This window comes from Dermochelys coriacea, chromosome 3 (genome assembly GCF_009764565.3).
Source record: "Dermochelys coriacea isolate rDerCor1 chromosome 3, rDerCor1.pri.v4, whole genome shotgun sequence".
NCBI classification, from domain to species: Eukaryota; Metazoa; Chordata; order Testudines; family Dermochelyidae; genus Dermochelys; species Dermochelys coriacea.
The window spans coordinates 159,933,075-159,958,840 of record NC_050070.1 but is presented as its reverse complement, the minus strand read 5'-3'; the positions used below and the strand labels follow the sequence as shown (position 1 = coordinate 159,958,840).

The 25,766-nt window shown below is 41.8% G+C and overlaps 1 protein-coding gene across 2 annotated transcripts; it reads left to right on the top strand.

Annotated features, from left to right (window-relative positions):
• The first annotated feature begins 16,859 nt into the window (after positions 1-16,859).
• Positions 16,860-25,456, top strand: LOC119853218 (histone H3.3A). Of its 2 annotated transcripts, XM_043511671.1 has the most exons (5): positions 16,931-16,997; positions 17,647-17,797; positions 18,522-18,676; positions 20,248-20,401; positions 24,817-25,456. In XM_043511671.1, the coding sequence occupies exons 3-5, from the start codon at positions 18,549-18,551 to the stop codon at positions 24,943-24,945; spliced, it is 411 nt and encodes a 136-aa protein (XP_043367606.1). In that variant the 5' UTR covers positions 16,931-16,997; positions 17,647-17,797; positions 18,522-18,548; the 3' UTR covers positions 24,946-25,456. The 2 variants fall into 2 exon arrangements, with proteins under 2 accessions (XP_038251910.1, XP_043367606.1); XM_038395982.2 differs by lacking the exon at positions 17,647-17,797 and having other exon boundaries at positions 16,860-16,997.
• Positions 25,457-25,766: the final 310 nt, after the last annotated feature.

Sequence of the window (25,766 nt, the reverse complement as noted above, 5' to 3'; positions counted from 1 at the left end):
TCTTCCTTCTTATGACCTTTACTCCTGCACTGGTAACGAACCATTGAGTGGGTGATTGGGGCACCTTTGTTCATGACTTGTGACCAATTCCCAGGCTTCAATTAATGAGGTTCCTCAAGCTTCCTTCCCCCTTCCCTTTCTGTAGGAGGACAGAGCTCTTTTCATGGAAAATGTGCTTCCACATACTCCTCTTAATTTTACAGCAGCCTCTAACAATTCCATTTGATGTCTCCAGACCCAGGCTCTTGTTGCCTCAGGGTCCAGAATAATTGAGTCTATTTGGGCCTTTAAGTCCTGACTATCTGGCCTCAACCACCAGTTGGCCAAGTCCAACAATTTCTGTGCAAAAGTCCTGGGACATGTCCTGCCATTGCATGTGGCTGCTCTGAAATTTTGGTGGTATTTCTCCTTTCACCACATGTGCTTTTAATCTTCAGTTGCAGAGCATAACAGAAGGAAGCACAGATATTCAGTTGGAGGAGACTTCCATACAGCTTTCTCTCCTTTCCCGGGCTCCTCCTTTACTTCAAATTTCTCCCAAATATATATCCTCCCTATTATTGAGCTGATTGCCTCATCAGACCAGCAATTACCATTCAAGTATCAGTAATTCCCAACAGAAATGGTTTAATTGACTTCAGTGAAGCCTGCAGTTTTCCTGTTCTGCAGCAATCTCAGGGTTCGTCTGCACTACAATAAAATACCTGCCACACAGCCGCGGCTGGCCTGGGTCAACTGACTTGGGCTCCCGGGGCTCAGGCTGTGGGCTATTAAATTGCAACGTAGAGGTTTGGGCTGGAGCCTGGGGTTAGAGCCCAGGCTCCAACCCCAGCCCAAACATCTACACTGCTATGTTTAGCCCCATAGCCCAAGCCCTGCAAACCTGAGTCAGCTGACTGGTCTCTGAGACTCAGCGCTGCTGAGGGTTCTTTAACTCAGTGTAGTCATCCCCTCAGTATGCACCCTGTCACAGAGGCGAGAAACGCAATCCTCCTCAACCTGGTCACAGAATAAGGTACATCAGTGCAACTGCTTCTATAGCCCATGTTCTCATGAATTGCCCAAAGGCATTCCACCAGTGGCAAAGGTGGAAGTTAGAGCTCAGGAGTTCCTGTGTATGTTGGCCTTGATTACCAGAACCTATGCCACAGCACCCTGCCTCCTTTCCAAAAATCTATAAATCAGTGAGCTGAAAAACCCCGCTGTAATCACGGCAGACAGATATTTCCATAATTTTCTGTTTTGCATTTACTTTACATTGAGCTCCGGCAGCATGAGTTTTATTCTCTTGATAATTAATGAGTAGTCCTTGACTCCACAGTGATGTTTTTAAACATAATTAAATAATACTTACCACTTTTTCACACTGAAAATGTTTTACAGACATTAATTTATTAATCCTCACACCTCCTTTTGGGATGAGAAAATATTAGTTCAACTTTTAGGTGGAAAACTGAGGCAGGCAGGCTACATTACTTGCCTTAGATCACACGGCAAGTCAGTGGCAGGGCCAGGATTAGAATTTAGAATGTCTTACTGCCCTGATTTATGCTTAAACAGCTAGACTACACATCTTTCTCTTATTTCACTTTGAAATTCCTAAATGAAAGTCCAAATTATTGCATCAGGTAAGGCCTGTGTTATGTAGGAGGTTAGAATAGATGTCCATAGTAGTCCCTTCTGGTCTTAAAATCTATGAATCTACTAATCCATTTATGTATAAATTTAAAAAAAATCTTATATCTATATACAAAGTCAGTGTAATCCTCATGTACAGTCATTTGATTCAAAATATCTGTTTATTTATTTTTTCATCATCATCATCCGAAAATGCATAGAAGCCCAAATCAAGATCATGGTCCTATTATGATAGGCATTATGCAGACAGAGAGTGTGAGGCAGTTCCTGCCCCAAAGAGCTTGCAATCTAAACAGACATGGGGTGAAAGGATATAAGATACAAGCAGGGAGAAGAGAGTAAACTTTAAAAATATCAGTATAAAACATTCCCCTGAACGCACAAGGTATCCCATATTAGCAAAAAATGTGTGTGTGGTGTGGAGAAAATACATTCTGATAAAGAAACAGGATTGGACATTATTAAACACAACGGAGAGAAAGAGATGATATTTTAAAACATGAAAAATACTTCTCTCTTTTAAAAGGACAGTGTCCCTTTAAAATATTATTGTTGTAGGATGTATTGAGGTAAAATATATCATATTTAAGTAATCATTACAGGTGTATGAAGAAATATCTTTTAATAATGTTTTCTAATCTGCAGAACAGCATTTTGAGTAATATAGTATACACAGAGTTTGGCTAATCTAAATAAATAGAGACATGTTCTATTAAGTTTTAATGTGCTAAGCTACAAATTGCAGGTGGTCTATTTTCAATTTATAAATGTTTGTAAGCAATTTCATTTTTGTATGGAGGCTTCATGAAAATGTATAGAAAAGCTTAGTGTGTTTTCTCAGGATAATAAATTTAAATGCTGTAATACATTAGGGAACATTTTTCATTTCAGATGTTATGACATCATGCCATTTGACAAAAATGTAATTAAGTGGAATTAATCTAAGCTGATATCTGCAAGTGCAGCTTCCTGCCAAATGTCAATAGTCATCTGTTCCACAAAAGCAATGTGTTATGATACCTGATACTGGACTGGGCGCACTATACTACACTGGGGGAATACAATCTTATATTATGTTAGCATCAATATTATAGCTATTATAGCTATTATAGCTACTGTCAAATTTACCGAATGCCTCATAGTCAGTTTCTTGATATTAATGGCCTGAAACAAAGCTGAGGCTGATTAATTCTCTTAACAAATCATGTGTAAATGTGATAAATAACTCCAAGAGTTTTATTATTGTTATAAACTCCTATCAGCGATTTACAACAGATAGTAATATGGATATATATTTTTAACTCTGGCAACAATAGCTCAAGTTGAGCGGGTTTATTGAAAAGCCAAGTAATATTCAAGAAGTTAATACTCCACCAGTCAGACTTTTTAGAGCCTTGACCTCTCACTCTGTATCTCCTCTAGTTTGCTAGACTATTTTTTTTTTAGATCTGGTCTATTTTGATTGACTTTAGCTGACTACGACCGGTGAGAGAAGAGTGGGTAAACTGCAATGCACAGTGGATTTTATAGAAGAAAAACAATTCCAAAAATAGGTCTCTGCCTCTCTTTATTTTTGCTCTGCCTGTAATGAAGTTCTCTGCCTTTAATTATAGCTTGCAGAGACACAGTGCTGAATTACTTAATCTTTGTCTAAGCATTGGATTCTAGTTTCCTAATTGGCATGTGCCAAAATCCATACCTAAGAATGAACATACGGTATGAGATGCGTACAATCAACAGTACATTTCTATTATCTGTCAGCCAGGCCCATGAGCGTCAAAATGTTTAGGAAATAGGAAAGGGCAAATATCACATGGCTTTGTAATATGGCTTCTTCATCTGAACCCAACGCCGAAATAATTTGAAGCTCACAAACCAAAGCAAACTATGTAGATACTAAGATGATCAGCTGAAGTAAAAAACCAGACATGTCCTTGTTTTTCAGCTGAGATGAGTGTTGATTTGGAAACTCCTTGCTAAGAATCTCCTTGCATTTCCAGTTGCTGGGAGTAACTCTAAAATTATAGTGCTCCACCCACATCTGCTTGGTATTGGCTCAGCTGGGACACAGACTGAAACTAACACAGAAAGGAAGGGCAGCAATAAAAGGGAGGGAGCACAGAAGAAAGGTCTACACAGAGGGTGGTTTACAGCATGATACCCGGATCCAAGGCTCCTCATTCAGAGTTAAATGTAATCCCTTCACACCAGCTCCATCACCATACAAGCGTCATAAACAGCAGAAGCAGCTACTAGATAATCCCCTGGCAGGAGATTCCTTGAACAACATAGAGACAGTGGAATGGCTACATGGCCCCACATTGTAGCCACTGAGTTAGGAGCATGCTTTGGGCTGCAGAAGCGGTGTGGCCAGAACACATAGGGGCACCACTGCACTTCAGCTACTCAGTGCTGCTGGACAGCATCTATAAAGATGGGGAGCGTAACAGTGAGCATTTGGAGCTGTTCAGAGAACAAGGAGGGAGTATCTCTATACCTTAGATCTTTTACACTAAAAGTAAAACAGTGTTTTTAATTTGTGACCTGTGACTCCTGACCTGGATACAACCAACACAATTGAGTTGTGTCTGTACAGCAGTTTTTTTGGGCAACTGTGGTTGCGCATTCACATCTACTACACTGAATTTTTTTCCTTTGCAGGTCACCTCCAGTTACACCTCCATAACAATGACAGTATATGGGTAAGTTCCAATCATTTTATGCCTTTTTGGGGACCAGAAACTGTATTAGTCACAGTCATGAATAGCCTCCTGTTGGCTTTGTACTCAGTCATTTTGCCTTTTTGCTTATACTAGATCTGTGATTACCTATATAATTAACCATAGTTTATTGCTTTGGTGTTTAAAGGGTGTTGCTCCTATACAGCAGTGGTTCTCAACCAGGGGTATGTGTACTTCTGGGGGTATGCAGAGGTCTTCCAGGGGGTATATCAACTCATCTAGATATTTGCCTAGTTTTACAACAGGCTACACAAAAAGTGAAGTCAGTACAAACTAAAATTTCATACAGACAATGACTTCTTTATATTATTCTATATACTGAACACAGAACTGTACAGTGTACAAAGTGTACAGTGCTCACTTTATATTTATTTTTAATTACAAACATTTGCACTGTAAAAAACAAAAGAAATAGTATTTTTCAATTCACCTCATACAAGTACTGTAATGCAATCTCTTTATCATGAAAGTTGAACTTACAAATGTAGAATTCTGTACAAAAATAACTGCATTCAAAAATAAAATAATGTAAAACTTTAGAGCGTACAAGTGCACTCAGTCCTATTTCTTATTCAGTCAATCGCTCAGACAAACAAGTTTGTTTACATTTGCAGGAGATAATGCTGCCCGCTTCTTGTTTACAATGTCATCTGAAAGTGAGAACAGACATTTGCATGGCACTGTTATAGCCAGCATTGCAAGATATTTATGTGCCAGATGCTCTAAAGATTCACATGTGCCTTTATCTTCAACTACCATTCCAGAAGACATGCATCAATGCTGATAATAGGTTCTGCTCAATAACAATCCAAAGCAATGCAGACTGATGCATGTTCATTTTCATCATCTGAGTCAGATGCCACCAGCAGAAAGGTTGATTTTCTTTTTGATGGTTCGGGTTCTGTAGTTTCTGCATCGGAGTGTTGTGTTTTTAAGACTTCTGAAAGTATGCTCCACACCTCGTCCCTTTCAGATTTTGGAAGGCACTTCAGATTCTTAAACCTTGGGTTGAGTGCTGTAGCTATCTTTAGAAATCTCACATTGGTACCTTCTTTGCGTTTTGTCAAATCTGCATAAAAAGTGTTCTTAAAATGAACAACATGTGCTGGGTCATCATCTGAGACTGTTATAATATGAAATACATGGCAGAATGCTGGTAAAACAGAGCAGGAGACATACTATTCTCCCCCAAAGAGTTCAGTCAAAGTTTAATTAACACTTTTTTTTTTAACAAGCATGGACACATGTCCTGTGGAATGGTAGCTGAAGCATGAAGGGGCATTCGAATTTTTAGCATATCTGGCACGTAAATACCTTGCAATGCCAGCTACAAAAATGCCATGTGAACGCCTGTTCTCACTTTCAGGTGACATTGTAAATAAGAAGCCGGCAGCATTCTCTCCCGTAAATATAAGCAAACTTGTTTGTTTTAGCGATTGTCTGAATAAGAAGGAAGACTGAGTGGACTTGTAGACACTAAAGTTTTACATTGTTTTGTTTCTGAGTGCAGTTATGTAACACAAAAATCTACATTTGTAAGTTGTACTTTCACAATAAAGAGATTGCATTACAGTACTTGTATGAGGTGAATTGAAAAATACTCTGTTTTATTTATCATTTTACAGTGCAAATATTTGTAATAAAAATAATAATATAAAGTGAGCACTGTACACTTTATATTCTGTACTGTAATTTAAATCAAAATATTTGAAAATGTAGAAAAACATCCAAAAATAGTTAATAAATTTCAATTGGTATTCTATTTTTTGACAGTACAATTAAAACTGTGATTAATCGTGATTAATTTTTTTGAGTTAAGGCATGTGAGTTAACTGTGATTAATTGACAGCCATACCAAGAACTTCTAGTACTGTAGTTTGTTACTAAGGTTTCCATTAGTGGTTTCTCACTGCTTGTGGCTTGAGGCCTGCTCTCGTGATTCAGTAGCCACAATCATGTTAAACTCAACCTATGTTCTCTACCTTAGTGGCCCAGATTGTGGTGGTTTAATTTTAAGACATCATTTTTGGATGTTAAAGCCACTAATGGGGAAGACCCCACTATATTTGACACCTCCTCCTTAAGCCCCATCAAAGAATCATGGAAGTTTAGGACTGGAAGGGACCTCAACAGGTCATCTAGTCCAGACCCCTGCACTCTAGGCAGGACTAAATAATAACTAGACCATTCCTGGGAGGTGTTTGTCTAATCTGTTCTTTAAAGCCTCCGATGATGGAGATTCCACAACCTCTCTAGGCCAATGGTTTTCAAATTTTTTTTATGGACCACTTGAAAATTGCTGAGGGTCTCAACAGACCACTTAATGGTCTTTCCAAATGTTGTTTGTACTGTTAGTGAACTATTGTAAAGCGCTTTGGATAAAAGCGCTATATAAAAAAAATCTTAATAATAAACTTTTTTGTTCTACAAATAAAAACGCACAACTCATATTTTAATATCAGTAGTCTTACCTTTCTAATGCGATGGATGTGCCCTCTCTTTCCCGCCGTGACAGCCCCCGAGCTAGGGCTGGGAAGGAGGGGGGTCTCTCCCCGGCAGCGGTAGCCCTGGAGCTGGGGAAAATTGCCTCTTTCTCTGGCCGCTGCAGCCCTGCATGTCCCAAATTCCCCCCACCCTTCTTTTCACCCCACTGCCCCCTCCCACCTACCCCCTATTCCCGCCAGGCCACCACCTCACCTTACATGTGCTTCTTCTCCAGGGTCCAGGCACGTAATTAGTGGAGCCAGGCCTGCGCAGCTCCACTAATCAGATGGGTGGCTCTTCATTCTCTTGTGCTCGGGCGCCCAGGCACACACCTTAGAGGGAACTATCCACGGACCACCTGAATGGAGCTCGGTCCACAGACCACAGTTTGAGAACCTCTGCTGTAGGCAGTTTGTGTCAGTGCTTAACTACCCTCATAATCAGGATGTTTTTCCAAATGTCCTCCAATCTAAACCTCCCTTGCTGCAATTTAATCCCACTGCTTCATGTGTTATCCTCAGAGGTGAACAAGAAGAATTTTTCACCCTCCTTCTTGTAACAACCAAGTTGCTCCTGAGAAGCTATGCATTACCATATCAATCCTTTGGACCCAGTACTGCCACCTCATATTCCTCTCAGAATAGAGGTGTGGTCCAAGTACAGGTCTGGGAGCCAGGCACTCCTGAATTCTAATTCTAGTTACAACGCTGACTTCTCCTGTGGCCTTCAGCAAGTTACTGGGGGCAACACTTCCAAAAGTACCCTCCAGTTTTGAGGTTATTCAGTTTTTATGTGCCCAGCTTGGGACACCTTGGCCTGAGTTTCAGAAGTGTCTGGTGCCTACAGATCCGTTTGTCCTCAGCTGTAATTGGGATATCCCACACTTTCAAAGGTTATACTCAAGGTATCTCAAGTTGGGTACACAAAATCAGAGGCCAGTTTTGGAAAACTTTGGCCCCAACTTCTACCTTAATTTCTTTGTCCATAAACATTAAGCATAATATTAATATTTAACTTGCAAGGTGTAGTGGCAGCTAGTTAGTTAATTTTTGTAAATCTCTTTGAAAGTGAAGAGTACTGCATAAGTCCTAAGCATTGTTAAATTGTCATTGTAGTGAATTTCCAGATCTCAGTTATGCTGGCTGTGGGGATCACTCCGGTGATGAGAAAAGTTGACTTGGAATGGGTAGACAGAAGAAGAGCAGAGAACTGGATATTGTGTTATTCTGGCCCCACTGTCCATATGCATACACAGGGGTGAGCACTGTGTAAGCAGAGTTTTTAGGGGAGCCAACCTATCTAATCTGTGGTATTTATATGACAATAATCTAGACACGTATTCTTCATAGTATTGCTGCTTTTGTCTTGAGATACCTCATGAGACATGAGTATGAGGTGAAGAGGAGGGGGGAAATTATTGCTAAGCAAGTGGCCGGTGGGAACTGTGACACAGTGATCTGTGTGATCGACAAAGAATTTGGAAAAATCTGCTTTGCTAGGAAGCTCTCCTTTATTTAAAAAACAAAACCTTCTAGGTTCATAAGACTGAGAAGAATTTAAAGTTACCTGCTGTCATTTTAAAATATGCTGCCTGCCATTCCAGCTCCTCATTCCATCTTCAATTGGCCCTCAAAAGTCCCGTTTTCCTGGGTTTTGAGACTTGGGAGTACTCATTAAAAAAGATGGGATGCTGTAGGGTGTGACGTTCCCCTCTGGTGTTATCTGGACCAGTGATCTGCTAGGTCACTCCAAGCCTTGACTCTGGGAGCCAGCCTTACCCTGCTCTGCTGCGAGAACCCCCACTCATGAGCTGTTCACGCACAGCCTCTAGCATGTAAACTGCTCCTTGGATTGTGCAACCGAATGACACTAGCCAGTATCTCCGGTCCCAGGCACAACCCTAGGAACCTCCGTCTTGCCGTGTCCAGCTATGCCCGCTGGAAGCTGCAAGCTTATATGAGTTCGTCAATTTAACAAAGAAATTAATATGTACCAGGCTTGTTATCCCAAGGGGAGTCTCTGACACCTTTCAAATCAAACACACTGCTTCAGGTAGAATAAACAGATTTATTAACTACAAAGATAAATTTTAAGTGATTATAAGTCAAAGCACAAGAAGTCAGATTTGGTCAAATGAAATAAAAGCAAAAGGCATTCTAAGATGAGCTTAACACTTTCAATGCCCTTACAAATTTAGATGCTTCTCACCACAGGCTGGCTGGTTGCCCTTCAGCCAGGTCTCCCCTTTGATCAGTGCTTCAGTTGCTTGGTATGGTGTCTGTAGATGTAGATGGAAGAGAGAGGAAGAGCATGGCAAACATCTCTCTCTTTTATCATGTTCTTTCTTCCCTCTTGGCTTTGCCCGCCCCCCCTCCCCGCTTCAGAGTCAGGTGAGCATTACCACATCTCAATCACAAACTGACCAAAGGAAGGGGGGTGACTCGCTCGAGAGTCCAACAGATCCTTTTGTTGCTGCCTAGGCCAGCGTCCTTTGTTCCTGTGAGGCTGGGTTGGGTTTGTCCCATACATGCCCTGATGAGGTGTGAAGTGCCTCTCCGCTCTTGGAGAGTTTTTGCCTGCACTTATTTTAAGCCATGAGGATACATTTTCAGCCTCATAACTATATACATGAAATTATAACCTGTAACATCAATTACTATAACATCACTATGACAACAATGCTCAGTGCATCATGAGCCTTCCAAAGACACCTGACATGACAAACTTTGCATTGGATACCACACAATCATTTTACAAGGATGGACATGTGGGTGCTGGGTGTTCCCCCGAGGTACAGAGTGTCACACAGAGTATCTCAAAACTGTATTAGGGTCAGATCACAAAATAATTATACCATTACTGAGAACGTATCTCAGCAGATGTTCAAAATTAGACCCGTAATGCTTTAATGCTGTTTCAAGAGGACCTTACTCCTGTACTTTCACAATGAGGTGAACATAAATATTTTGAAAGTACTGGGTCAAAAGAGCCTTAGTGTTAAAAATAAACTAATGATATTGAGGACCACACCTTATACTGAAGACTGCTGCTTGCTGGGGTATCCTGCATTGTGTTTTTTGCCTTGCACTGCAGTATGCTTGAGTACCGCTGTATGACTGCTTCCCCCTTGGGCACTCCTGAAACTGAAATGCATATCTCCTGAGTCTATTCCACTGAGAAAAAATATGAACTAATTAATACATCTCTTTCAGTTCTCCAAAATATGGTGCCTCTGAGAAAGTCAGAGCCTTTCGAGACAACTTCAGCCTGGGCTGGATACTGCATCAGTGCAGAAGTGAGCATATTTTATAAGAAAATGGCACTATGAAATCAGGCCAATGTGAGCCTAAATGGATGGAAAATAGTAAGCCTGTGTTTTTTCTAAAGCAAACCTACAGGGGCTTGTTTGCCAGAGTCCTGGGGCGACCCAACTCGCTTAGGTTCTGCTAAATAGGAGATCAAAATAAATCATTGGCATTATAGGAATCTCATTTGAAAACTAATTAGACTTTATCCTGGTTGTTTCTCCTCAGCAGCTTAAACTCAGTCTATCAATACAGAAATAAAGTACTAGGAAATAAAAGATTTTACAGTTGCCTCCATTGGGATTAGGCTCATGGGATAATCAGTTTCTTACACAGGAAAGCATGATGATTAAAAAAAGACCAAAAAAGTTATAACTTGGTCATGTATGAAGGACCTGGACAGCTAGAATGAGGTTAATTATTTTGATACTGCAACTTCAGGAAGCTGTTTCCTCATATGCTTATGCTACTATCCTCTATATCAGGGGTTCTCAACCTTTTTCTTTCTGAGGTCCTCCCAACATGCTATAAAAACTCCCTGGCCCATCTGTGTCACAATTAAGGGTTTTCTGCATATAAAAGCCTGGGCCGGCATTAGGGGGTAACAATAAGGGCAATTGCTTGGGGCCTCATGCCACAAGAGCCTCTGCAAAACTACATTACTCAGGCTTCGGATTCAATCTTAAGTGAAGGGCCCAGGCTTCAACCCCAATCGGCAGGGCTTCGGCTTTCTGCCCTAGGCCCCAATGAGTCTAATGCTGGCCCTGCTTTGAGAACCTCTGCTCTATATGCAGAAGACCTTTTAAACTCCCTCAAAATATCTTTATAAGTGCAAAATAACTTGGCTTGGTGGGCTTATTTTCAAATCTGTTTCTCTTTATCCACCAGTTTTCCTTATAATGAATACAAATTTGCAATGAATACAAATTTGCATTAGTACAGCAACTTTCATCCAAGAACCTAAAAGCATTTTATAAATATCAATCAAGCCACACAATACCTCCCACATATGTATTATCGCACATACATTAAGATGGGTAAACCAAGTCAGAGGTTAAATGGTATGCCCCATGTCAAACAGAATCAGTGGAAGAGTTGAGATAGAGTCTTGACTCCCAGCTCCCTTCTCTAAACATTAGACCACATTTCTTCTAAAAATCACTAACTTTCTGAGATATCATAGAATTTCCAGTCTTTGGTCCTGTTGTAAATTAACCCTGCAAGCATCTGTTTTACTCATAAGCATACTAAATCTTTTTTGAGGTTGCTTAGAGCCCTGGTATGCATTCCTTTATTTTGTGTCTGATTCATTTAACCCTTTTGTACCTTAGGAGGTCACAGTGCCCTGTTTAATAAAAGTGTGTGGGGTTTTTTAAACTATGTATTTAGAAAGTTTTAACAAGTTTATAAATTCTTGCCATGTAAATATCAGAAACAAAACAATATTAACTTTTGTTTAGAGAAACATTATCTAAGAATATAATCATCAGATCTTTCTATTTAAGAGGATGTTACCATGTTACAGAGCATCATTACAACATCTATAATATGTCAAAAATGTGTTTTGAGTAGTATAATGCTAAGCAGAGGAAAGCAAAACAAAATGCACAAGTTTAGAGAGTCAATTGAACTCTTCAGCAAGAGGCTGCCGCTTCCATGATGAGGGCAGGCCCACAGATGATTTAAAAATATAGTAGTGGTACTTATTCATGTCAGTTATCCATACACTGAAACAATTTAACATATGATAAAAAGCAGCATAAACATGTGAATTATAAGGACAATCAAAGGAAATGGAAACATAGTTTAAAACCAATCACAACTATTTAAAAGTTCCTCAGTATTCTGTTTGGGACTTTTGTAATGTGTATTAGGAATATTGATTCTTTTGTAGTGTTAAATTTTAAGTGTTCCCCCCCGCCCCCAATACAGGTGGATATCGGTATACAAAACTTTCACAGCTGATGTAGATAATAAGATTTAAAAACAGCTGTTGCAATACATATGCCAAACAGTGGATGATCCCACACATCATGAGCTCCGTGGTCCCTCTGCAACGTGCTGTGTGGCAGGCAGCAAAGATGTTATAAAAATCTGGTGCTGGTGTGGAGGGAATGTGGTTATACGAGATGTTCCCTGCTCTGTGTAGCCATCACTTTCTTCTCCACAGGAACTTCACATGGCCATTGGGCCATGTAAAAAGTAGGGATTAGTTAATGCTGCTTCAAGTAGCATTTATTACCCTTCCATGCTCTATGGCCCCCATTGAAAGGGTTAGGGAGTACAGACCACTGTCCAGAAATCAATGGCAGTATAAGTTTGCTTGTGCATATGTGGTGATCATGTTAGGGGGAGCCTGGAAGATGCAGACAGGATCAGTGTAAAGTTAAGCTTTGAGTCAGTTGGACTAAGCACATTCATAAGTCTTTGCAGGACTGAAGCCATAATGATGGGGCAGAACTCATCTTGTTCAAACCCACAGCAAATCAGTATTAATCCAGAATCAGAAATAGAACTCAGGAGCACTGATTCTCAGTTCTCTGTGCTAATTCACCCCATTTTCTCTTTTATAATGTTGTCTTTGAAATTCTTTTGGGATAAAATTTCTCATGCTCAGGTGTCTTGCAAAGTGGGCTCACCTAGTTTCAGTAGTGCAACTGATGTCCAGCTTACACAAGGTAGCTCAAAAAAAAAAAGTGTTCAGCTGTAGGTTCTGCCTGGTTTCTTGGGTTTTGGTAGAAGGAAGACCGTCCATCCATCCCCCGGCTTTACTTGAGGCCGGGTCTTTTAGTGCTACTAGAGCACCTGCTGTGCTGTGCCTGGTCTGAACCCAGATTGTGAGCATTTGTTAGTTTGCTTCTGTGTTAACCTTTTAACTCAATGTCTGAAAAACACTTAAGAGACCAGTAGCACCCTCAGCTCTATTAACCACTCTCTGGTTCTCAAAAGTGTCCTCTCCCATAGGTGCTGGAACTAGAGGTGCAGGGGGTGCTGCAGCATCCCTGGCTTGAAATGTTTTCCATTTTATACAGTTTTGTTTAATGGCTGTCAGCACCCCCACTATAAAAATTGTTCCAGCACCCCTGTCCTCTCCAGCAAAAGATTGGGAAGGTAAAGCTTGATGTTCCTGGTACGTTTAAGGTACAAACAACAAGAAAAAAGTTTTGACTATTGTTTCAAATATTCGTTATATATTGATAAATAAATCCATTTTTCTTTTTTTTGCAAGTTGCCTTTAAGGATATTAGAAACATTAGTAAGAAAAGAGGAATTGAGAAGAAGAAAATGTAAAGAATTTAAATTTAAAGAAAGTTGAAATATTTTGGGACAGATTCTCCCCTCAAATACTCATATGTGATTAATTTTGGCTTCAATGTGCATGGTTAACTGAGGGTACAGTTTGGTCCTAAAGATAAAGTTTCAGTTCAACAGCGGGACAACAGCACAGCTGTAAGACCTGATGGGTAGATGCACATTTGATTTCTTTTTTCCTTGCTCATGGGTTGCTTGTAGGGGTTTCTTTCATTCACTATCTCCTGAACTGTTTGTTTTGGACCTGTGAGAAGGGAAAGGAACTGTGTATTGCATTTTGGGAATCAGAAGAAGTGATTAGGTCAAGAGCAGAAGACAGACTGAGTCAGCTGAGCCAGAATATTCATGCTTTGTCCCACCCCCCATGACATCACGGAATTCGAGGGAATTTCCACCAAAGCCAGAGCTCCTAGCTGGGAGAGCAGAATAGGGCAGGGGTTTTCAAACTTTTTTCCTGGGGACCCAGCTGAAGAAAATTGTTGATGCCCATGACCCAACGGAGCTGGGGATGAGGGGTTTGCGGTGTGGGAGGGGCTCAGGGCTGAGGCAGAGGGTTGGGATGGGGCAGTAAGGGGTTCAGGGTGTGGGAGGGGGCTCTGGGCTGGGGGAGGGGGCTGGGGTGTGGGAGGGTGTCAGGGCTCTGGGCTGGGGGGTGCAGCTGCGGATGAAGGGTTTGGGGAGCAGGAAGGGGTTCTGGAGGGGCTCAGGGCAGGGGATTGGGGTGCGGGGTTGGGGCTCGGATTTATCTTCAGCGGCTCCTGGTCAGCGGCGCAGCTGGGGGTGCAGAGACAGGCTTCCCGCCTGTCCTGGCACCGCGGACCGTGCGGCGCCCCTGAAGCGGCCTGCAGCAGGTCCGGCTCCTAGGCAGAGGCCCGCAAGTGGCTTCACGCGACTCTCACCTGCAGGCACCGCCCCACCCTAGTTCCTGTTGGCCGGTTCCCAGCCAATGGGAGTGCAGAGCTGGTGCTCGGAGCGGGGACAGCGCGCAGAGCCCTGTGGCCCCTCTGCCTAGAAGCCGGACCCGCCGCTGGCCGCTTCCAGGGCACAGCGTGGTGTCGAAACAGGTAGGCACTAGCCTGCCTTCGCTGGGCAGCAGCGCAGACGGGACTGTTAACGTCCCAGTCGGCAGTGCTGACCAGAGCGACCTAGTGCCTGACATGCCACAACCCAGTACTGGGTCGCGACCTGAAGTTTGAAAAACGCTGGAGGAGGGCATCGTTCAAAGCAATGTTGAACTTGAGTGAAGCATAGTTTAATGTTATTCGTACAAATTATATTAAACCTAACAGTAGGTTGAGAATGGAGCGAAGCTTCCCCTTGCTCACTGGACTGTAATCTAATGGCTCAATCCTCCCGTCCTTATTTACATGAAGATTCCTGCTGAAATCAGTGGGACTACTCCCGTGCTAATCAAGAGAGCAGAGTGAGACCCTAACTGCTAGGAAAAGACCTATATTGTAAACGCAATCCCATATCCAATGCAACACATGAAAGCATAGTTACTTTATTTTCACATTTTAATATTTTTACAGTTAATACCAACAATAATGGCCCTTAGGTTGGGCACTTCCTCTCATGTAATAATTGTCTGTGCTAATGGCCCTTAACTCTTCCAACTGGTCATTGAAGTCTGTTTGCACTGTATCAGTAATAATGTTAATTTTAGGTGCCTGGCCTTTATTATTTTATATTGTATTTTATAATATCCTATTCTAATATCCTATTCTATAATATAATTATTTACTCTGGGTCTTCTTTCTTGCTACCTCTTAAAGTGCAGTTCTACTTTAAAAAGTGACTGTAAAAGATTCAGAGGATAACAGGTTTGGCTTCTCTATTGATTTTTGCAAAGTTTACAAGTAAAATGATATTTGTTTCTAATTGCTAGCTTCACAAACTCATCTTAAGATCAGAGAGTCAAACTGTTTTTTTCTGGCTGTCTTGCATCATCACTTGTGGTAAAGGTTCAGCTTAGTTATGAAGACAATTGGGTTGCACAGGTGTAATTGACCACAGAATTTGACCTTGCAACTGTAACTTAACAAATCTGTTCATGATGGGTAAGTCAGAATAGAATTCAGTTCACTCTCCTATAGATATTTGAGCTTCTCAGGTTTAACAAAAATATAAAGTAAAATGCATGTTCTCATTACATAATAAGGCAACAAATATAACTCTGAATGGACACAGGGATCAGATCAGTTGGATGAGCAGGGGCCATTTTTACATAGTCACTTTTCTGACCATAACTGCACTTTCACCTTGGAATAACCTTTCACTATTGATCCTCCAAGTGCCTTCGTGTCATTTCCACTCTTTTCAAATCTCTCCTTATAACCCATGTCTCCCACAAATCTTTTCCAAGATGGACTTCTCGGCAGTGATCCCTTCCCAATCTCATGCACCCAAAAATCTGATTTTGCAGGAAGGGGGAAGAGAATTCTTCATCCTAGATTAATTTTAAGGCGGTTCTAAAAGTCTCACCGGGTTGCACTACAGGGTTTTGTTTTGTATGTGTTTGAACTAGATACCTGCAATTTCCCGAAAACACTTCTCCAGCCCTTCAGATCTGAGCATCCTCAAACTTCGGAGGTGTCAAGACCCAGCTCTAGATCTGAATTTTTTCCAGCCATGTGTGATGTGTTTAACCTCCCCACATTCACTCTTCTAGCCTGTCAGTCCCTCAGACGTTTTGCTTATGTTCTCTGCGTCTGGCTCCCTAAAGCACCTTTGACATTTATGAACTGCATCAGTGGCAAGCGTGCCGTGTTTGCGCTGTTGCACAGGGTCGTGCCCGAGCAAGAGGAGCCTGCGGGACCCACCCGGAGAGTGCCCCGCAGGGGAGCCAGGACACGACTAATATTTTTATTTGCTCAGCAATTAGGGGCCCCTTGCCGTGGATGGGAGCAGGAGCTCACCCCGCACAACAGGGTGGGGCTGCCTGGCCCTGGCCATCTCTGGGGGTGGAGACAGGGCTGCGGCCGGGTCTGGTTGCGAGGTGCGGGGCTGGCTCCAGTTGGGGGTCTGGTAGGGGCGGACGGCTACAGGGGGCCGGTGGCCGTTGGTCTGATCTCGCGCTGGCTGTTGGGCTCACGCCCGCGGCCGTTAGCCGCGGCAGAGTCCCCGGGGCGGCCTCGCGCTCCCTCCTGGCCGCGGGCCGCTGGCCTCCCGCTCTGCTCGGGGGGAAAGGGAGGAGGGGAGGGAATCCCTCTCGCGCGCGCGGCGTGTCTTTTGTGTTTGTACACACAGAGCCCGGCTCCGAGGTTGCGCGGGGGCAGAGACGAGGGAGGGAGGAAGGGGAGTGGGCGTGGCCACGCCTTCCCTCCATTGTGCACCATTGGCCGCCCGGCGGAGGCCGGGGCGTGGCCGGGGCGGGGCCAGGCGGCGGGGACGGCCCTCGCGAGTCAGCCATCTTTCAATTGTGCTCTCAGCCGCCGCCGCCAGCAGCAGTAGCTGTAGCTCCTCCTCGCTTCCTCCCTCCCTGCACGGCAGCCGCTCTCAGCCCAAGCGGACGGGGGTAAGTCCCTGGCTCTCCCCCCAAGACTCCCCGCGCCCCGCCACCCGGCGGGGCCCCCATGGCCGCCCCCCCAACCCGCCGCACAAACTTTTGGGGGCCAGAAATTGCTGCTGGGAAGCGGCAGCATCCGGAGTCCCCCTTCTCCTCGCCACCTTCCCCTGCTCAGCTAAGGAGCCTGAGCTGCTCCCTTCCCCAGCCCCCCCAGCCCCTCTTCGCTCGATCATTGCCCCCCTGTGCCCCCCTTGCCCCCACTCCAGACCCCCACCAACACCCTCCCCAGCCCCTTAGCTACCTCCTGAGCCCAACATCTCCCCGGATCAGGGCTGGGAAGCAGCTGCAAAGAGGAGCCACTTGCCAGCCCAGGGTAACTCTCCTGCCTTCCTTCCCCTGCTCCCCACAGTTGTTGCTCGGCTTCACCATCTTGTCTCTTTTCTCTGGTCACCGACCATATTTTTTTCCTATTGCCTAAAAAACAATAAAAAAGGAAAGAAATTTGCAAAAGAAACAACCGCAACCCAGTGCATTTTTTTGCATTTTGATTGCAAACTTTTCCCCCATTCCCACTTGATCTGCACCCACATGGTTTGGAGTTCCTTGTATTTTTTTGCATTATTTTTTGCAATTTTATTTTTTTCCCTCTTTGCAAAAGGACTAGGGCTGCATTTCGTGATTGTTTCCATTTTGTTCGGGTCTGGGAGATGAGTTTGCCAGTGAGAGGCGCTTGGGAGCGAGGCAGCCTTGGAAAAGCAATTGCACAGAAAGAGACAGAGAGGCAGCACCAAAAACAGCCCCCCAAAAAAGTTTGTTGCTTTCTTGAACTTAAGTCAGACTCTTTTTGTTCGCGGAATAAATACCGATTTGCGTGTATTTGCTTTTTAATTTGCGGGCATAGCCGAGCGATTGCAATGGGCAGGTTGCTTTGCAGAAAGCATTGAGGGGCTACTTGTCTACTTTCCCCCTCTCTACTGTTTTGAAAGAGGTAATTTTGCTCAATGCAGACTATAAATTGGATGTAAGCCCCCCAATGTTTTTCAGGTAATATTTGGAGCACTTTTCAGCTGACTGGGGGAGAGCTACAGGGGGCAGTAACAATCTCTTATCTGTTGTTTGAATCGACCTATTTAGGTTTTGCTGCTGCATCGTTCCTGTTCAACGCTTGGGTGAAACTGCATTTTAATAATAATCTGAGGTCTTCAGACACTTAATTTCTTTTGCAATTAGATAAATTAGACCGATGGGCCTTTTTGGCTAGTGTGTTTTCTCTTAATTCAGCAGTTGAAAGGGAAGGATTCCTTTATGTGGCAAGCAGTTACCTAGAGTCGCAGGTTCTGTTGTGAGAAGTGTGGTGTTTGCATGGTACAGAGGTATAATCGGGATCACTTTAATTGTTCAATGTTGTACGTCTTTTGATTCTTGTTAGACAATATTTTTAAGGTGTAAAAGGTAAATCTGCATTTCTGGAACATCTGAGCTAGTGGCTAGTTTGTTGCAGTGTGTGATCGCATGGTAATTTTTTACCGATAGGTGTAAGGAAGAGAAGTTTTCAGGAACATGGCTCGTACCAAGCAAACTGCCCGTAAATCCACTGGTGGTAAGGCACCTAGGAAGCAGCTCGCTACGAAAGCAGCTCGCAAGAGTGCGCCCTCTACTGGAGGGGTCAAGAAACCTCATCGCTACAGGTACAGAAATTACCAGGGACAAAGCTTGTGATGCAACATCCCCTTAACCAAACGGAAACGTTTATCGGAGCAGAACTTTTTGCATTGGGGGAACTTTGGTGGTTTTCTTTTTAATTCTTTATCAGGGTGATTTTTACAATGCTTTCATTATTTCACTACTTGATTATGAACAAGTTTTAAATAATCCACAGTATGTTTTATGTTGAAAATTTACACCCCTGTGCAAATATATGTGTAGTAATAATAGGCTTATTGAATAGATTATGAATTTTAAATTATATTTGTGCAATTAAGACCTCGTTTAAGCTTAAACAAATGTCATCCAAACATATATGCACTTTGGTGATTTGGCTTCTAATTAATTTAAGAATTGTAACAGAATTGGACTGAAACAAACGTTAATGCACAGAACTGATTTTAATTTACTTAAACTGGTACAATTTTGTCTTCACAGCTATTTTGCTATTTAATGAACTGACAGTGTAGTTAAGATATTCCACCATTAGAGGGCAGAACATGTCTACATATAAGCAGAATCTTTGCAAATAATTTTATGTTCAGTTATCCTAAAATGAAGACTTAAATAGAGGAGGAAATAGGTTAGAATTACAGGTAAATCTCTTGCTGACAATAATGTTGTAATAAACTTTTTTCATCCGGAACGATCCTTGCGCAATTAAGAGTTTTAACATACGATTGTTCATCTTGAGGGATGGTCATTGTTGTTAAAGTGTGTGTGTGTGTGTTTTTCCTTTGAGAAGAGGAGCAGAAAGGCATTTTGGAAAGTGAATGTAATCTTGAAACACCTCAAATGCGTATTTTAAGGATGTTTTAGTCTGCATTCAGGGCCCATAAGTAGTATTAGAGAATACAGATGAGAAGAGGGAGGTGGAAATTAATACTACAAATTAGTAAGTAACAAGGCAAAAAACCCCAAATGTTCATAATAAATGAAATATACACAATCATGCCAGAAATGAACTGTGTGTTTGCAAAAAGATGGCATTAACATGAATTTTGAGTTAAAACACTAATGTAAGAAAATTTGGTGAGATTTTAAGCTCTTAGAATAAAATATAGCCAAGGATATGATGATTTTCAATGCTGTTTTTATGGTCATAGCTACAGGGTAGGGAGGGAGTGACCTTTTTTGATGCGAATTAGCTGGTTGAGGTAAATCCTTGGGGAGAGTCTATGGCTTAACTTGACCAGATAACTCATGTTAACACTACAACTTGCTTTGTCTAAACTCAGTTTAACACATGTTGGTTAGTGTACATTAGCTAATGTGTTGTACACCTTTTTTTTCATGCTGAAGACAAGGCTTTGGAGGGCCTACTCTTGTTGCTTATCCATAGGTGGAATGCCTGTTGAAGTTAATATATGAGTGATGAGATCAGGCCCTCTTTGTATGTCAAGGTGTTTTTGTGTTGTAAATACTGAGCTGCTTCTAGTAAAAACAGAGCATATACAAAATGTTCCTAGTTCATATTAGAAGAACATGGGTTATTTGATATTCTAAAATGATATAGAATATTTGTAAATGTTAATTTTTTTTTATTAATTAAAAGGCCGGGTACTGTGGCTCTCCGTGAAATCAGACGTTATCAGAAGTCTACTGAACTTCTGATCCGCAAACTTCCCTTCCAGCGTCTGGTGCGTGAAATTGCTCAGGACTTCAAAACAGATCTGCGCTTCCAGAGCGCTGCTATTGGTGCTTTGCAGGTAAAATTTATAGGAAGACTGATTTATTTTTAGGCCTAATGTAAAAGAATTTTTTTGTGCATGGATGTCTATAGACGAGCTTGTGAAACTCATGGCATTTGTCTTACTGCTTAGATTTATATGCATCTGTATTCATATTCAGAAGGTGGTTAAAAGATGTCCCTTTCTGCTAGTGTGGATTCCTAATAGTTTGAGTACTGTTTAACAAAATGAGTTACCTGGTGTTTCCTCATGCAAATGTCTAAAAACATCACAAAGAACTAAAGAAGCATCCCTAACTGAAACCTCTAATATCTTTTAAAAAATAATTTAAACAGATTAACTCTTGAGTACCTTGAATACCTGAAAAAAGATTCTCAAGGAAATAATTCATCATGATGAGAGTGGAACTGCTGGAATATTGCTGTAAATATGCACACAAACTAATCTGCAGTAACTTTATATAAGTATTCTTATGCTGGTAAAACATGGAAATGACTTAAAAGAATATTTTCTTTAGAGCAGTAGCTGATAGGGCCACGCTGTTGCCTTTGTTACTATGGGGGAGAGGATGTGATAGGTCAGTTAAATAAACTCATGTAATTGGCTGGGCTGTTTCTATGGTTAGTCAAAATTTCACTCAATTGGTGGATTTCAGAAGTAGGCATCTACCGATGCAATTCTAGGTGAATTGATGCTACTGTGTGCAACTCGCCCGAAGTAATTAACTTTTTGTTGTTGAATCATTTATAATTTGATCTAGTCAATAAACAACTTTATAAAAATGCATAAATATATTATTAAAATTGGAAATAGCTCATAAAAATCTCAACTTATTAAATGCAGAAATAGTACTTTTCTCATAATAAACTGAGATAAATCTTCTCTCTCACTTAAATTTTGTAGTAATTAACATCTTTGAAAGCCAAGCTCTTTGAGAGTAGATAACCGGTGTGTTTATAATTTAAGGTTTCAGGACACTCAAAACCAAACTTCACTGAGCACACATTTAGGTAACCAGGGCTTCCTAAAATACAGTTAGTATAACAGTGATTAATAATTGCAGATTTGCTAGCATTTCAGTTATGTACCACAAAGTATACTGGGAAATGGTGGCTTTTTATTGATCCTGCTTTTGGATTTATTTGGGCAACTTAAATCCTGAATAGTTGATTTTTTGTTATCTCTGCACATAAAAATAATTTGGCAATATTAAATTTTCAATATTAAATTTTAATACAACTGTAACTTAATCATATAACTGGATAAAGCTGCTAATAGAATTATATTATAGCAGCGGTGGCCAACGGTGGTTTGCAAGCTGTATGTGGCTCTTTTACAATTAGTGTGGCTCATGGTGTCCGCCTCCACGTCTTCCCCCTGATTCTCTATCTACCAGATGGGGGGGGTGGTGGGAGGGGAGGTCGGGGCTTTTGCCCTGTGGCAGCATAGAGGGGCTAGGGGCTTCTGCCAGAGACAACTGGTGCCTGCTTAGAGTTGGGGGGGGACGATAAACCTTGAAATTGTGCCCCGCAACAGCTTGAGGCATGTCCCCAAACCTCAGCAGCTCTTCCCTGCAGCTCCCAGGTGTTAGCTCCCCTGCATGGAAAGGCAGCAGCATAAGGAAAGGTTTGCCTGCAGCTCCCAGCTGTTTGCCCATTGCCACAGTCTGCAGCTCCCAGCTTGCTGGCTCCAGCAGCTGTTGTGCAGAGAGGGGGGCCTGGCGGCACCATGTGACCAAGCAGGGCCAGCAAACCCTGGCAAAAATCTGGGGGACATGACCCCCATGCTCCCCCATGTGTTGCCTCTGGCTTCTGCCCAATGTAGAGGGGAGTCTCGGTGTTTCAGCCCTGCAGAGCATACCTGCCGAGGCTTGGGAATTCAGCAGGAGTGGGGCTGGAACCCTGACCCTGGGCAGGGTCCTCCTGCAGGGCTGGAGCCCTGAGACACCCCCCCCCCCCCACAGGGCTGAAGCCCAAAGCCCTGACAGGTGCACCCCAACTCTTGAACTTCTGAAGATTATTGTATGCAGCTCGGGGGGGGGCAGTAAGTTTGGCCACCCCTGTGTTATAGCATCCTTTCTTCTCTTCTCATTGTGAAAAATAGTAGTGCCTACTTGTCTTGTTAAAGTTCTGTGTTCAGGTAATTAGAAGGACCAAATGTTTCAAGTGGGTGGCTTGTCTCTAAATGATTTTGCTTTATTATTTCTAAAGCAAATGTCTGTGATTTCTGACCCATACATGCTTAACTTCAACAGCTGATTTTAGCTGTTTAAAAAGGATGAATTCAAACTGGAGCAGGTACAGAGAAGGGCTACTAGGATGATCCGAGGAATGGAAAACTTGTCTTATGAAAGGAGACTTAAGGAGCTTGGCTTGTTTAGCCTAACTAAAAGAAGGTTGAGGGGAGATATGATTGCTCTCTATAAATATATCAGAGGGATAAATACAGGAGAGGGAGAGGAATTATTTCAGCTCAGCACCAATGTGGACACAAGAACAAATGGGTATAAACTGGCCACCAGGAAGTTTAGACTTGAAATCAGATGAAGGTTTTTAACCATCAGAGGAGTGAAGTTTTGGAATAACCTTCCAAGGGAAGCAGTGGGGGCAAAAGATCTATCTGGTTTTAAGATTCTACTTGATAAGTTTATGGAGGAGATGGTATGATGGGATAATGGGATTTTGGTAAGTAATTGATCTTTAAATATTCAGGGTAAATAGGACTAATCCCCTGAGATGGGATATTAGATGGATGGGATCTGAGTTACCCAGGAAAGAATTTTCTGTAGTATCTGCCTGGTGAATCTTGCCCATATGCTCAGGGTTTAGCTGATCGCCATATTTGGGGTCGGGAAGGAATTTTCCTCCAGGGCAGATTGGAGAGGCCCTGGAGGTTTTTCGCCTTCCTCTGTAGCATGGGGCATGGTTGACTTGAGGGAGGCTTCTCTGCTCCTTGAAGTCTTTGAACCATGATTTAAGGACTTCAGTAGCTCAGACATGGGTGAGGTTTTTCATAGGAGTGGGTGGGTGAGATTCTGTGGCCTGCGCTGTGCAGGAGGTCAGACTAGATGATCAGAATGGTCCCTTCTGACCTTAGAATCTATGAATCTAGTGGGGCGTCACATGCTTAAAGTTAAGCATTTGCGTAATTGTGGGATTGTGCCGTGAGGCTTTTAAATCCTTAACTGGTGTTTTAAAACCTAGTTGGAAATTCTCAAGATTTTTGGGTTTGTCTACACTAGTTTCTTTTTTTTTTTTTTAACCTGGAATTAACTGATTGCAAATTAACTCAAGGCTGATAAAACACTTCAAAGGCTAATTTGGACATATCCCTTTTGTTTCAGGATAGAAACCTTTGCTTTACTCTAGTGCTCAGCGTAATGGTAATCTTGCAAGGCAAAAATGGCATATGTGTTTATTTTTCCAATCCTGTTGGCTCATCCTGGTTACCTGAACATGATTGAAAAGCCCTATTAAGATACAGGATAATTTGTATTGAGGCTTTGTTGTAGACTGCATTCCCTTCCCCCACAGACTTTAACTTGAGCACTTCGCTATATGTTAAAGGCAGCGTGTCTGGTCTACACTAGGCTTTTAACATATGTTCGGCCTTGTTGTCGGTAGGAAAAGCTGTGTGCTGAACTCAAAATAACTAATTCCAGGAAAAATCCTAGTGAGGAACGGTAGTTTTCACATGAATTAGCAGGTCAAGTTAAAGAAGATGTGGGAGCTTAAGCACGAAATTTTGCTTGTCGAGACACGCCTTTACTAGTGCTACAGTTGTCCTATTATTCCATTCATAAGTACAAGTCCAAAAGAAAGTTCAGCATCAATCTATATTGTGTAAAAACTTTAAGCAGTCTTCCAAATTTGCTTTACAGGTATAGAAGCTGAAGAGCACCTGTATTTTGTATTTTAGAAGCTAATTTGAAGGTTACTTGATGTTAGAATTCAGACTCTTGCTCACTTCAAACAGTGTAAGCTGTTCTACTGAGTTTAGTGTCACTCTTAATCACAATGGCTTAAAGTTCCTAGTCAAAGTATTTTAAAATGATTAAATATTTCTTAATTTAATTGTAGGAGTACTGTTGTAGCTATAATACTTCCCAATATCTTATGTTTTGGTCAAAGTATCTCTGTAATCATCTTCCAGAGAATATCAGCTAAATAGCAGAGATATACCAAACTTTATTTGGCTGAAGGTACAGAAAATCATCATCTGTGGAAGTAAAAGTAATACAGGTTGGCTGTTTGTAGAAAAGCAGTGAGAGAGACTGCCACACTATTGAAAATACTAAACTGTCGGTATCTTTAATAGATATGTTCCTAGATTTAGGATTATTACGATTACTTGAAATTCTGACATGGACTCCTATATTCTTGTAGGTGCTGTGTGTTTAAAAAGTCTTTAACTCTTTGTTTCTTCTATAATAGGAGGCAAGTGAAGCCTACCTGGTTGGTCTGTTTGAAGATACCAACCTCTGTGCTATCCATGCCAAACGTGTCACAATCATGCCAAAAGATATCCAGCTAGCACGCCGCATACGTGGAGAGCGTGCTTAAACTCCACTGTGGTGGGTTTGTCCTTCTCAATACAAATCTCTTCTTCCTGTTATTGGTAGTAATGAACGTTAGATATTTTTTTTCCATGGGGTTAAAAGGTACCTAAGTATATGGTTGCAAATGGAAACATAGGGGACAGAATCGGGTATTGGCAAGTTTTTTTTCCATTTTCATTTGTGTGTGGATTTTTAATATAAATGCGGGGACATAGAGCATTAATGCAGTCAAAAATGTTTCAGTGAACAAGTTTCAACAATTCAACTTTATAGCAATTATAAATAAACCTGTCAAATTTTTCTGGATAATGCCAGCATTTGGATTTTTTTAAAACAAGTAAATTTCTTATTGATGGCAATTAAATGGTGTTTGTAGCATTTTTATCATACAGTAGATTCCATCCATTCGCTATACTTTTCTAACTGAGTTGTCCTACATGCAAGTACATGTTTTTAATGTTGTCTGTCTTCTGTGCTGTTCCTGTAAGTTTGCTATTAAAATACATTAAACGACACCTGCTCTTAGTCTTGTTTTTTAAACGTTCTACTTGGATCGTCCTAGATACAAGTGTTCAACGAATAGGTTTTTGGACAACTTTTCTACTGATTCCTCTTCCTGCTCCAGTTTTAGTACTGAAAAGTAACATTTCCAGCATTGTTTTAATGTTCGCTTAGTTCCATAAGAGTGTGTCCTCACAATAACTGTGAAGTAGCTGCTTTTTTTAAAAGAAAATAAAGTTGCTTCATTGGTGGAAGAAAGTGAGAGCTTTGAGCCTCTAATCACTTCAGGGTTAAGCAACACTTTGATTAGTGTATTAAATAGGT

Excerpts from the sequence above, each read along its gene's own strand:
- LOC119853218 (XM_038395982.2), top strand. The coding sequence starts at position 18,549 with ATGGCTCGTACCAAGCAAACTGCCCGTAAATCCACTGGTGGTAAGGCA. Across the intron at positions 18,677-20,247 it reads AAGAAACCTCATCGCTACAG|GCCGGGTACTGTGGCTCTCC; the intron begins GTACAGAAATTA and ends ATTAATTAAAAG. Across the intron at positions 20,402-24,816 it reads CTGCTATTGGTGCTTTGCAG|GAGGCAAGTGAAGCCTACCT; the intron begins GTAAAATTTATA and ends CTTCTATAATAG.